Source organism: Ischnura elegans, chromosome 6 (assembly GCF_921293095.1).
Source record: "Ischnura elegans chromosome 6, ioIscEleg1.1, whole genome shotgun sequence".
NCBI classification, from domain to species: domain Eukaryota; kingdom Metazoa; phylum Arthropoda; class Insecta; order Odonata; family Coenagrionidae; genus Ischnura; species Ischnura elegans.
The window spans coordinates 71,587,690-71,602,397 of NC_060251.1; the positions used below are offsets into that span (position 1 = coordinate 71,587,690).

At 38.9% G+C, this 14,708-nt stretch overlaps 1 protein-coding gene across 1 annotated transcript in view; it reads right to left on the reverse strand.

The window, feature by feature from the left end:
• The window catches only part of LOC124160998 (neuroligin-2-like), a 484,800-nt gene that overhangs the window by 47,698 nt on the left and 422,394 nt on the right, over positions 1–14,708 (reverse strand). The window contains exons 5-6 of the mRNA XM_046537135.1: positions 10,156–10,551; positions 67–216 (exon numbers count right to left, since the gene is read on the reverse strand). Of these exons, the coding sequence (XP_046393091.1) occupies positions 67–216; positions 10,156–10,551 (546 nt within the window). The remainder of the gene's footprint in view (positions 1–66; positions 217–10,155; positions 10,552–14,708) is intronic.

The following is a 14,708-nucleotide window of genomic DNA, read 5'->3' on the forward strand; positions in this document are numbered from 1 at the left end:
AAAAGCCGTTGACAACGACGCCTCTCACTGCGAAAGCCTACGTTCCAAGACTTGAATGTGGCTCACCTTCGAAGCCCGACTGTACGTCCCGGTTGGAGAATCTGAAGAGCGCCTCGCCGGAGACGACGCCGAAGAGGAGATCGTATGTGTTGAGGCCGAAGCCGGCCGTGCCGCCACCGCCACCACCACCGCTACTCCGCTTCTTCCCATTGCCACCTGCGAAACAAAAGAAGAGCAATATCAGAAACATGCCGTTCATCATTTACGCCGTACTATTTATTATCCACAAAAACCTTGCTTTTACACTAATATTCAATGGATACTGTACGACTGAATGATTAGCAACTATCCACATTCATGAAAAATATAAATTTTCGGTAAAACTCATCCCGAATTTCGCGCAGAGAGGATGGCTTCGTGGTACAGCTACCTAACACGCCTTAGCAACAATATGGATTTCCGGGTTCGATTCCCGGGTAAGCCAAATATTTTTTCATGGCGAACTTCACCCTTTGCGTATATTATATAAAATATATTTAGATCGAGTGCTTAAGCAGTGGAAAAGGAAATAATAAAACCACGGGAATACCTTTGAATAAAAGTGCCAGACAAACTTTAAGGTATGCTGAGGACCAAGTTGTTGCAGCCCACGATTATGAATACATGAATAGAAAAATTTTAGTAGAATACTAAAATCGGAGTCTGAATATTAGTTTCGCTAAAAAAGTACGTGTTTACGGGAGAAATACACGAAATCTCATTCTTGAAGGGGGGGAAACAAACAGTGAGTACTTTAAACATATTGTATTCAAACCGCTGAAAACAAAACAATGGAGGCAGCAAATTAGAAAAGATGCAATAGATGAAAAAAGGAAATCATAATTTTGAATAATTTGTAATGGGATCAAAACGTATACGATGAAAATAAAGAGAGCATTTGAAACACAGAAGTAAAAATCAAACTTAAAACTGGTAAGTAAGTACAAACGTAAAAAATTGGAAAACTACCACTAACTCTTTGTAACACGAAGACCTTCTGGGAGAAACAAAATTTCAAGTCTTCTCATCGAAAAATTTAACAAAATTTTTACTCAATTATAATTATTGTGATACCTAAAAATTTCGCCATTGCACTTTACCAAACACAAAGGAACACCTAGTTTAAATATTTCTTGAATAGAGCTGAAAGTGTATACATTTTTGATATTACTTAGAAGCATCATTGGGTTATAATATGTTATAACATTGGGTTAAGCACAGAAATAGACTTCCGGCGTAGAGTATCCAGAAAATCAAGATAAGAAAGAATTTTAAATTTAAGGATTAGGGTAATTAAGAATATGAGTGAATATGAGTGCGAAAAGAGTAAGCAGGATATAGAAACACAGTAGTCAAAGCGGTACGTTCAACGAATGGGAAAAGAAAGACTCCCGAAGAAAATGCTGCTGTGGATCCCAGAGGAAAGGGGACGGAAAGTCAGGCCAAAGAAAAGCTGGTTACATTATTATTATTATTACAAATTGCTCCAAGTAGACTATTGCCTGGTGGCAGCATTAGATGCACATGATTACGAATGTGTACATACAAAGTTTCTATCTAATACAAAGTTTAGAAACAGAACAGACACCCATGGTAAAAATAATGCACTAATTCTAATCTCAGCCTACTAAGAATTTAAAGTTGTCCCAATAAATCAATTTCAAACAATCCATTAAATACATTAATTCTAATATAATACAACTAAAAAATGAACACTGACCCAATTAACCCAATTCCACACCCTCCCTTTTAAACCACTACGTAACTAATCAATAAGTGATGGACAATTCTTCCTAAAAATTTTCGCATTTGGTATACAGAAAGAAATGGCTGAATAAGGATTGGGTTAAGATTCGGGAGGCATGGGGATTGGGAATCAGAAGACGAAGAACGTCCTTTATACGCGCACATAAAGAACAGGAGTATAAAAATTGAAATAATTTGAAGATGTCGTTATCTATTTTCACGGTGTTGATAGAATTAGACTGTTTCCAAATACTCAATTATCCAATCAAATATCTCTGGAGCATAGTTTTCAAAAATTCTGAAATCAAGATAACATCAAGATCCATAATATTTCAAATATATGAGAGATTATCACTTTGTCTTTTCTCGTGATGAAGAAAATATAATGGTAAATATTAGTATTTCACATACGGAAAGTCAGGCCAAGTGAAAGGTGGTTACATTATTATTATTATTACAAATTGCTCCAAGTAGACTATTGCCTGGCACTAAACCCAATAAACCAAGCATTAGTTGTACATGAATTACAAATGTGTACATGCAAAGTTTCTATCTAATACTAAGTCCGCTATAGTATATAGCTAAATACATATAGCTAAATACAAAGTCCAAACAACGATAACTAAAAATGAACAATATTTTGGATTCGCTCGCTCAATGCAAATTTTATATTTTTGTACTACCCACAAGATTTATCTTCGCAAAAAGGCAGATATCGAGTTAAAATTATATCCCATTCCATAACTGCCAAATTATGAGAATATTTTTATCTTTCCATATTTTATCTTATAAAAATAGTTTTTCGATAATGTATCGATTTAATTTATTTCAATTTATCAATTAATCATCTTAAAAATGCTGAGTTCAAAATACAGGATTCGTCTACTCAAGAATCAAAGTCGGTTTGGATACGTCCAAAGACGGCTTTCCTAGGTGCCTCTCTATTCAATAAATTTTCTGTAAGTATCGCCCTTTTTTCAACTTATCTACTTATGAGAGGAGTTTTTCTTCGTTTGATATCTCTTGAGCCTCTATGAACGTAATCTGTGCACATTTCCAGGTAGAAAAAACGATTCAAGTACTCTCGAGTACCTACCTGAAGTACGCATGATATGGAAGCACTCAAGGTAAATTACATTTTTTTCCGAACTCCGTTTCCGCTTAAGTGACCCGGAAGTTTTCTTCAATAACTTCATCTCTGGTATAAGGCTTACCAAGCTCAATAGAAACTAGACGAGCTATGAGAAGCGTAGGAGGCCAAGACTAGGTATAAGACCTTGAACGACGCAACTGAACTGCCTGATGACTCCACTTCAGAATCTAATGATATGAATCACGTACTTTTATTATACTTTTACGATGCTCCCCCTTTGGAAGAGTCGATCAGTTCAGACCATGTGCTGAAGATCTAGGATGGGGATAGAGATAGAAACGAGATTGTGTGCAGAAGACTAGGAGAAGAACGGGGGTTGTAGATCAATGCAATAGAGTAAAATCCGGTGCATATACCAATTCATAAGGCACATACTATGCATATAACGGAGGGAAAAATATAAGGAATAGCAGCCCACCAAGGAACGTTTGAAATCGTTTCAGGCTTGATGTGGTAGCAATTCGATGTATCGATGATACAATATAAATAGCAAACGGTAATTACCACACTTCAATATACATGTATATTCCAATATATATTTACCTCACTCCACTAACGACCATGGACTTGACCAATGTCTTCTTAAGCTAACGAGCCCCGATGATGGAGATTTGGCAACACAGGAGCTAGCACGGCAATGTTCCCGACCACGTTCTGCATTGTTGTTATTGTTTGTTTGAGTTGCCAGCAGTTTAGACAGCTTCCTTTGTGAGACGTGTTGGTTAATTTCAATTTAAAGCAAATTATCCGACGACAGGGGCTCGGAAGCCTCGATCGTCGTGCTGTGAATTCGTATTCGTGAAACCAAAGAAATGGTGAAACTCTGTCACATTATCAAGAAATAAAAATTTCTTTTAACTATATATGCATGTCTTGTGTTTCTTTAACTGTCTACTGCTTTTCATAGATACCAGCCTAAAAGTTATTTTTCATTATTTAAGAAAGTACTTTTCTTGTGTTCTCTGTATTAGAATTATCGTTCCAAACCCCGCTACTTACACGAAAAGTATTCAGAGCAATAGATTATTTGTTATTTCATAGGAGTTCAGTGTTTCTGTCAGTGAATAAGACTCTCCAGCTAAGTATTCGTGATGGAGTTTTAGCATTTTTAGCAGGAAGAGAATCAGACCACCGAAGGACGGACAGGACTACTTTCTCCGCTAAGGCGGCGTTGCCAAATTCAACAGCACGTCTAGGCTTAGGAAGACACACTACATCATTCTCGACACATTTTCGAAACCTTGGTCGGTTGTAAAGTTATATATTGAAGGGTGGAAATTAACATTTGCTGTTTACATATTATCACCCCTAAAGGAAGACGAAATAAAGCACACGAGGAAGAAGAGCGTCAGGGAACGGAAGGAACTGACTTATATAGGGGAAAAATGGAGGTTTTCAGTATGCCTATGTTATTATTATATTACCGTAAATGAGTGTATGTACTTTTATTACGCATTAATATAATTTCTTGGTACTATTAAAAAAAAATACTCTGGTTGGCACTCTTCCATTCGTCCCGCGCTCTCATAAATAAAACGTTCAATTTCGCTTCACATTCGATACTAGCATGTTGAAATGTTAAAATTCGATGCTAAAATGTAGATATAATTTTCACCTTTCACCCTTAGGTAAAACAATATATGTAAAAACTTCTAATTTAAGAACTATTTGACCTGTTATTCAGCAGTAAATTGTTCAATACGCTTCTCATGTTTAGGAGATGCAAGACGATCACATTATCCGAATCAGAATACCAATTGACAGCCCAGAAATGGGCTGAATACTATTTGTATACATTCGCGAAAGGGCAAATGTGCAATCGTATTTTCAAGAATGTTAGGAATGAGGTGATTTAGTGTTATTAGGAGTTATTGCATTCTATCACCTAAATAATGACTTCAGTACATCATCTTGCTTCAATTTCAGGAGAAGGGTGGGAGACTGGAATATACAATATTTGTTCAGAGACCTTTAAGTATAGAAAGCACTGTCAAATGTATAAGTAAAGCACTGTTCCTCTCCACGTTTCGCTAAAAGTAGCTCTTTTGCATACGCTATTTGAGGTAGAGAGGATTTTAGCGTCGTAAAATGCATTATTACTATTATTAATATAGAATTCTACCGATTAAGGTAGGGGTACTTGATAAAAAAATGAGCCTTTGGAGAACGTGAAGAGAAAACCCTTTCTTGCACTCGTATTCCACCTTAAGAATAATAATTATGAGCATTGCTGACATTAGCAGATAAAACACATTACGAATAGTATGCTCGACACAATATAATGAAAAACAGACTGGGATTTTCACATTCAAAGGCACGAATTCTACCGAACTTAAAGACTGAAATTAATCAAGTAAGGTATAACTTTATTCAATCTTCTACTGATAACAAGCTGTTAATTTTTCGATTATGTATAAAAAATGATACATTTCATGGGGAAAATACCTAAAAACTTCAAGAATTCGTCCCATGTTTAGAGGGAAATGTTGAGATTAAAAACTGCTGACAACTTGACAATTATGTATTAATAATCGTCACGACCTCACAAGACCAGAAAATACCAAGATTTCTGTGTGTTTGCATCAATTTATCGAATTTATTAACAGATAATCACCTTCGATGTTCCGCATTGATTGTATTTTTCGTCACATTAACTAAAAAAAAACCATGCATGTAAATTTTCTGTCCGGTTAATAAAGTTTTTGTAATTGGTAACAGAAAAATAAGTACCATGTTTAACGTTCGAGGGATGAAGTGCTATTTTTAGTTTCGTGATATTAATGGTTGCCTGATGGTGATAACTATCGGATCTGAGGGCAAAAGAGAAAAATCATCCTCTGCGATTGGGTGTGTATCTGCAGTTGAATCGAGTCTGGCAGTACAAACACGTTAGCCAAATCATTACTCCTCGTCTCGCGGTGACATCGTGCTGTATCTCACGGAGTAAATATTTATCCTCGCTTAAGCGCACGCCCAAATTCCTCGCATTGGCTTCTCCACGCATTTAATAATCGTGCCTTGCTTGCACAAGGCTTCCAAAGTTTGCTGCTGGGCTATACAAGCAGAGAGCCAGATACACCTTAGGTCCAAAACCTCTGGGACCGGTAATCGATTAGAATGGGAAAAATTAGTTGTGGTCGCCGAAATCACTCCACCGAGACGGATCGATCACGGAACGGAAATTAGAAGAGGCGCTGAAGAATGATGCTCGTGGAATTCTATACAGGTTATTTTGGTAGGCATTTTGCATGGAATTTTATATTCGGCATGCTTACGAATATTATAAGCAAGAAAAGGGAGCCATGAAATAGAGTTTTTAAATACAAACTAAGGAGAATATGAAGTTGTTTGTACCTTCTCAATAAGTACATGTAACGGTATTCGAAAACAAGTAAAGAATGCTCAAAGATTAATCAATTGAAAAGAATTATTTTTAAAAGGTATTTTCTTTGATTTTCTCCAATTTTATTCGGCATACGTTGGAGTATTTTGAGCAATAAAAAGCAGTTATGGAATACAAATTTTAAATAAAAATGAAGGAGGAGATGGACTCTAAATTGATGAAAATCAAGTAAATATTCCAAGTAAATAAACAAGTCAAGTAAATAATTCTGGAAGAATTATACCGAAAAGACTTATTCCTGAAAGGTGTAACTGTTATTATTTGAACTGAAGTACTTCATACGACAGCCTGGTTCAATGATAGGTGGCCATTAGATAGAATTTATCGCGTGCATCGCAATATGAAGCCGAATTTTAGCCGAAATTTGGAACATAATCGCGATTTTTTCTCTATAAATGATATGAAATTAAGAATTTTGCTACACGCTAAAAACACAAGATTGAATTCAGGCAAGACAAATTAAATAAATAATAGTATCCTAAAATTCATGATAGACGTATTTTATACATTACTAAAACAATAGAGTTAACACACAGCAATCCTACCGATGATTTAATAATTTCACATATAGGATTCAACAAGTCTTGCATACACCGTGCAATAATTTTGAAAAAAAATCATCCCTAATTATTAATCGCTGAATAACCAAGTTTGAAATATTTAATATTTAAATTCCCGTTTAAATTGATATTCTCATTCAAAAATATTTTGTAAATTAAATGCAAACAACGTCAATGGCCAAAAAATTACGTTGGATCGACAAAAATTAACGTGAGCAATCAAACAAGGCAAAGCTTTGATCCAAAATTTAGTTTAAAACGGAGCCCTTTGGGAAACTTGCATAAAGACAACCGAAACATACCATCCTACCGACTAAACCACAAGCATACAGGAATCAAAACAAGTTACACGAGACTTTAGAGCGTTCGCTATTTTGGACAACACTTAAACCATGATCACCGATTTAATTCCAAACGTCGGTGCTCGCTTGTAATAGTATTTTTACGAACGAATCGGAGAGAGGAGCAACGCTTAAAATGGATGATAGTACATACCGATTTCACAGTCGAAAAAGCTCGGCGTCCTGCAAAAAAAATGAGCGAAAAAAATGAAAAAAAGAAAGCGCAGTCAATAGAAATTTATTAGCCAGAGAAGTGAAGGTCGACTTTACTGTTTTATTTCGTCATTTACTTTGCGGCCGAGCTTTGAAAGCGATTTATTCGCGGCTCCACCATTTTTATCCAAGCGAACACGGAGGGTTGGCCAGCGTCCACAGATGACTGCTCTTGGGCTAATCCTGAGAATGACCCCGCTGCGAAATATGCTAACCCCCTCCTGGCTACTCGTCGTGAGGATCCAAGAGATTGATACGCGACTCCGCGGGAAAAAGATAGGGGCTTTTATGAGTATCGGGCTACCACCGGAATCCCAAATTTAAGGAAAACAAAATGACCCGGCCTCTAGATTCATTCGCCGGTTTTATTTCGCTCTCCCCAATCTTTTATTCATGCCTTGAGGTTTTATTTTTACATCCTTTATTTCCCTTTTTTGAGCTTAAAGCATTTTATACATTTATTTCGTTTATTTTGCCTTCCATCACCCGCATTTTCGTGATGTCTCTTCGGCTTTTGAACCGTAAAGGGAGAATTTTCCCACCAGTTTTAATTCAAATGGAATACCACCATCCTGCGCATAAACTGGATTTCTATTTTTTTTCTTATGAACAAGATCAAAATCTAACAAGAAATAATGCAATTTGTAAACGTTATACTGTGGAAAAAATGTACATTAGATGGATAACAAAATAAGAAAGGATATATTATTAGACCGGTGAATTTTAAGGCAAAATTTAAGTAAATATGCAAAAAATTCAAATTATATCGATAGAGACAAAAATATCATGGAATGGAAATCGCCTATAGTAGTGCAGAGCTGAAGCTAGATTTTGGGAATGCACTTGATTTATTAATTTTAAATGAGATATTCCGTCACATTCGAATGTGAGGAAAGTGACATTTGCACTGGTGTAGCTTACTGAGGCGAAGGAGCCATGTGGTTTGCATCGAGAAATCGAAATATATTCGGAAGAATGTAATTGGAGACAGAAATTTCACAATCGCTCCTATCTTCCATAAGTAAATGATGTGCAATGTTAGAAGAAGTCCCGAATATGTCTGCACACGCAACACCTGCCTTCACAGAAGAGTTGTCCAAGAAAGGATGGAGGAAAAGTACTTGGAAAGTCCAACGGAATGCAGGGAAGCAACCAAAGTACATAAAAGAGATGGCAAAAATATAAAAAAAACTCAATTTCCTACTGCCGGAGCTTGAAAAATCGTCTGTTAATGGAAGGTATCAGCTATAAAGAGATATCGTGATTCGACGTAAAGCATTCAGCATGACCGAAAAAGGCCCGCAAAGATTAAAAGGGTGGTTTTCTACTTTTTTTAATTGCCTAAATCGAAAGATAATTACTCCGAGTACATGTCTCACGCTTTTAGATTTTTAAATGTCGATATCTATTTTTCGCGATTAAATGAAAAGTGAAAATTTTCAAGCGCGCAAAAACGCGACGGCTAAGTATGAATACTAGGAAAAGCCTGTGTGACGTCATTCTAATTTTAGCTGCCGCCGTGTGAGGCCACCTTGGTGTGAGGCTATGAACGCCGATACGATGCAGCCTGCTAGCAGGTAATAGAGTACCTTGTTAGCAGGTAGCGCTTGGCTTAAATAAGGATTATCAAAACCCTATCAAACGAAGGAAACTTTCCGACAATAGGCTATTTAAATAGGTGATTATTAAAAAATGTTTCCCTGAGTTATGTGCCGCATGCATGCATTGATAATCTCAGACGATGCAAAATTTCTTACTTCTCGAGAATCTAAGTCCCTGTGACGTCACGTGGAACGGCATCGCATGGGCGCCAATCTGGCCTTTTTCAAATGAAGTTAAAATTGACCATTAACATTCGTCTAAACTGGGATTAATAACACCTAATAAATTGTATATTATGAATACAATAATGATGGTTAACGAATCGCAATCACTGCCTTTTGTTTTCTCTGATGAAGGAAACTACCCTGTTATCCTGAAGTACCCCACACTCTAACGGCTCGAACTCGTAGTTCATAAAAAGAAATCGATAGATGCTGGTTAAGATTCAGTTACGACGAAGAATAATTCTTCCCCATGAAACCACTCTCTCGCCAGTTGAAAATAGGATAAGGCGAAAGTTTCCGCCCATTCATGCTGAGTTGATGACGTAATTCGAGTCTGGTTTATTTTCTTTTCATTTTTATTCATTTAGGAAAACGATTCATTAAGAAAGATAATCGATTTAAAGAATGTAAAATCAAAATGAAATACACGAAGGCGAGGAGTAACTGACGAGCAGTGATTCGGTAGGCATAAGTTCGTGTCGTCACCAAATTATCTGCGAATGGGTCAAGCCGCCGATTTTTCGATCAGCTCGGGAAGTAGGCAACGGATTTAAAAACGGAAAATTTAAGGTCGTTTTTCAAACTCATAAGGTTTCTTTTTTAAACTCTTAAGGCCGTTTTATACGAGGCCCGTAATTGCGCAGGTTAAATTAATTTCTTGATATGGCGTAAAACGAAATTAGAACAAGGGCTATTTTTCCATCAAACATCCATGCATTTCCGCATGCGTTCTAGCAATTCACCACTTTACACGACGATATTTTGACTTCACCTACATAGACACGTCAGATTGTGCAAGTAAGTGCCTCATGTAAAGAGGCCTTGATAGACTTGCCATCAAGAAAAAATTTCTAATCGACGCCACTGTACTCACCCGCGTCTCCCTCGCCGCTTGCACCCGCTCCGCCGCCGCCCGACGCGATGAGCGCGGCTGCCATGTCGGCGCGGAACCCGGGCCGCACCACGACGCCGTCGACGGAGGGTCCGAAGGCGGTGAGGAAGGCGGGCGGCGGCGGCGGGGCGTCCTGCGCCGTCAACGCCGAGAGCGGCGCGGCGCGGAGACAGTCTTCGAGCCGCTCCGCCTCCCGCCACGCCTCGGCCGCGGCCGCCGCGCCGCTGGGGGCCGCGCCAGTCGCCGTGGGTGCCGCCTCCTCGGGTGCGGAGCAGTTGAGGCGGCGCGCGAGCCGCACCGCGTAGAAAACGGGATCCTCGACGATGGCCCAGCTGCTGAGGGCGCTGCCGGACAACAGCGCGGCACGGTGGAAGAGACCTATAAGCAAGGTGAGACAATATTTTGCCATTATCGATCAAACTTTTTATCATACAATGTGTAGTAAATTAGGGAAAATAAGTGAAGATAAATGTATCACATCAGTAAGCGTATAGACGTAAATGTTAAAAAGATTATTAATAATACTTAATTTTATTTTCTAAACATTAGTCAAGGCACCCTTTAAATCGTAGTAAAAGTGTTAAGTAGTCACTCTTTAAATCGTAGCAAAAGTAACATTGCATTGCCATCTAGTTTTGAGCTATCCTGCAACTTTCAGTGCCATAGTTAATCAGGAAGTGGTCGAAATTTGAATTGTAAGATTTTTCCGGGAAGGACAAACAGGAAAGCGAGTATAATAAAACGTGGTAAAAAGTACCTATGATGCCAGATCTTTTATCGCACCTGTATGCAACTTAAAAAATATTTTAATCAACTAAATTTATCGTAAGAATTTTTATGACACTTATTATTACAGTTTTTAGTTAATATGTAACAAATGCATCTTGAATGTATGTCTAAATTTCGGTTACTTTCGAGTCGGTTGTTGTCGAGAAGAACAAGTTTCGCTGACACTACCGCCAGTGTCTTCGACCTGAAGAGCATTAGTGCGGCGAAACTGTTGTCTCCTCCATAGTAATTGACACAGTAGTAACCGGAAATGAACAATTTCAGAAGACGCTAAGTTTTGAAACGTATTTATAAGAAACAGTCGGCAGTACAAATTATGCTTCTTGATTACTTTATTAAGATGTGAATTCATTAGCCCGACCTGGTAACCAGACCTTGAGGTCTCTTAAGTAGAATTTTAAGGGCGCTATACACGGCACGGTGAATGATTATGCTGTACGATTATGAGAATGAAATCATTCGCACTGCCATAACTCATGGGATCATGTGAGCAAAAATAGAACATGCTCTAATTTTAATTCCATGATCATTCGCCTGATGGTTCATTCGCGAATTTTTCCGTTATACACGGTGAACGATTTCATTCGCCTGATCGTTCAGTATGATCATTCGCATGATCATGCACCGTGTATAGCGGCCTTTAGAGAATTATACGCTTGAAGTTTTCAGTTTGTGCCGGAAGAAGGTAGGTAAGTTTTGAAACGAATTTCTAAAAGACAGTTTCGCAGTTAACGTATGGTGCTTTGGTTTCCATAAAAGTGTGAAGTCTAGAGCGAGCACGCGCGAGTTTGCTACGACACCACGGGATCTCTAACATCGGGAAAACGGGAAATATCGGCCAATTGGTATAAATTTATTGGCTAAGTTTTGAAACACATCTCTAAGAAACAGTGGGCAGTGTAACTTATGGCGCTTTTGCACCATATAGAGATGTAAATCATAGGGCTCGAGCTAGTTACAAGACCAAAAGATCTTCTAGATCAGGAAAACAGAATGGCTGATCGGTATGAATACAAGTTTATATTTGTGCCTGGAGAGGACGCTAAGTTTTGAAACACATTTCTAAGAAACAACGATATTCCTTCCGCTGCTTTAGAACCGTACTGAGATGTATATCACGAGGCACGAGCTAGTTACGAAAAGGATATCCCATATCGGGAAAACTGTGCAGCTAAATGGTATAAATAAATTATTCTCCTTGTGCCTGGAGAAGACGCGAAGTTTTGAAACGCATTTCTAAGAAACAGCGAACAGTGTAAATATGGTTCTCTAATGCCGTATTGAAATGTAAATCTCAGGGCACGAAATAGCTACGGCACCAAAATATCTCCTAGATCGGGAAAACTGTCCAGTTGAGTGATGCGCGTCGACTAATGCGAAAGCTGATGGTCCGAACGGTCTTGTGTGAGGGGATTTTAGAAACGTCGCTAGGGATGGGAATTAATTTGGGGGGCACTGAGCAGTTCCGAAGGCGGGAATTCGTCATTTTATGGGTCCACGGCTTTTGACATTAAACCTCAATTACCCCCGTCAAGTGGCGCTGTCTCGCGGAAGAGCGGACGACAGGCACGTCTGGCCGTGGGCATACGACCGAGTGGAAAGCTGCAGGACGGAGGGATAAAGTGTGCGAACGGTAATGAGCGTAAAATCTATAGGGTGTGTGTGGCTTGAATGACCATCGGTGAGTGATGAGCTGACTCGTTCGTGTGAAATGCCAGCTTCCCACTCTCGTTGACCTTACAGTTCTCAGACAGGGGAGAAAAAGTTTTATGTAGCATGATCAAAACCCAGAAAATAAAAATGTCTCTCAACTATTTTCGATCTATCTGTAAATATCAATTTGCGATTTTCTGAGTGATCGTAGACAAATAGTAGTTCATGACGGAATTAGCTCTGTTGTAGTTAAAGTGACATCAGGTGTTCCACAATGAAGCGAAATCGGCCCCCTTTTGTTCATTATATACATTAATGACCTCTGCTCCCGAATTAGCAGTAAAAATTGTTTATTTGCTGACGACTCTGTCATCTATTGTGAAATTAGCGATCAACCCGACTTTGAAGTTCTATCATCGGATTTAAACAACGTAAATATGTGGAGCAAAGAGTGGGAACTCGAACTTAATCTAAACAAATGCACGGCGGTGCAATTTTTGTATTGTTCGTCCAACTATAACCATGTTTATGCTGTGGATTGTGTTAACATAAAGGCAACAGACGAAGTGAAGTCCCTCGGAGCTACCATCATCTCGAACCTCTCGTGGGGAACGCATGTAAAGAATATTTGCGCCATAGCCCGGAAGAAATTAGGATTTGTCAAGCGTATTGTGGGAAGATTTCGGATGAGAAAGTAAAAGAAAGGTGCTATGTAGCAGTCGTTATACCGCATCTTGAATATGCAGCAAGCAAACCGTGAACTGAAAAAAAAAGGAAGGCTGCGAGGTTCGTCAAAAACTGATTCGGACTAACAGACAGCGTTACCCAGATGTTAAGAGAATTTGGCTGGGAGCCGCTGGATACACAGGAAGATGCTCGCCAGGCTTAGATTGCTTGAACAATAGAAAAATAGACATCTCAAATCATGACATTGAGAGAATAACATTAGAGCCCCACTATATTTCCAGGTCCGACGCAAGCGATAAATTAAGAGAGATATTTGCCGAACGGATAGATATAGAAATTCGTTTTTGCACCGAACCATAAAGGACTTTAATAAATGCTAATCTTAATTTCGTCAGGGCATTTCCTTTTTATGGGTAAACGGCTGGTATCCTAACACCCCCTGCCACACGCCTTTTTAGGCGACTTGCGGGGTAGTATGTAGATGTAGATATATAAAAGAGGATGCCTTTTTATCTGTCCGTTATACATTTCCTTACGGATTCACGGATTGCAAACAAAGATAGCGAGTTCGTGCATCTCATGTTTCCAAAGCCCGTAGTACTACTTATAGTGGTGTCCGACGTGACCTTTTCGTCTTTTTTTTATTAGCGTTCTTTACGTAACGTCGTACAACTTCTGTGGCTAGACATCCTGCCGGATAGGCAAACATATCAACGCGTTAAATGGGAAAACGGAACTCTAGGTATTCTAAACTTAACCATTAATCCTCTTGGTGCAACCCTTTTTGCTGGAGTATGCGTTCATACGATGTTTTTGGTTTACGCACATACGGATACATATAATTATCAATGTTATGGAGCGGGGTATAAGCAGGTCCTGTGCGCGGTATACGGAAATAATTCTTTCCATTGTTTGCAGCTACATAGGTGTGCATACCGTCATCATACCTGCTTTTACAAAAAAATCCTTCCATGTGACCATGAATTCCAAGTTCTAAGTTTTCCACTTCTCTGGGTACTATCTTTCCCGACCAACGTCGGGTGGCCTGCTAGACTTCTACGCATATAAAAGAGAATATCTGTAGGAGGAACACAAAACTTCGAATCGATGGTCATAACGACATCTCAATTGGAAACTACGAAAGGACGTAAGAAGTCAGTCCGTCATAAGTTTCTATACGGCTGCATGGATTGCGACCAAAGTTAACACATAGGTGAATCTTATACTGCCAAAGCCTGTAGTGCTACTTTCGGTTGCGTTCGACGCGCCTTTTGCATCGTTTTCTCATTACCGAACCCTGCAAGTTCGCTCAGCGTCACCTAGCACCCATTCTCCACCCTCTGCTTACTCTCCCACCTTCCTATAACATCCTCATACACTCTGCCATGTTTGTACATCTTTGAGCG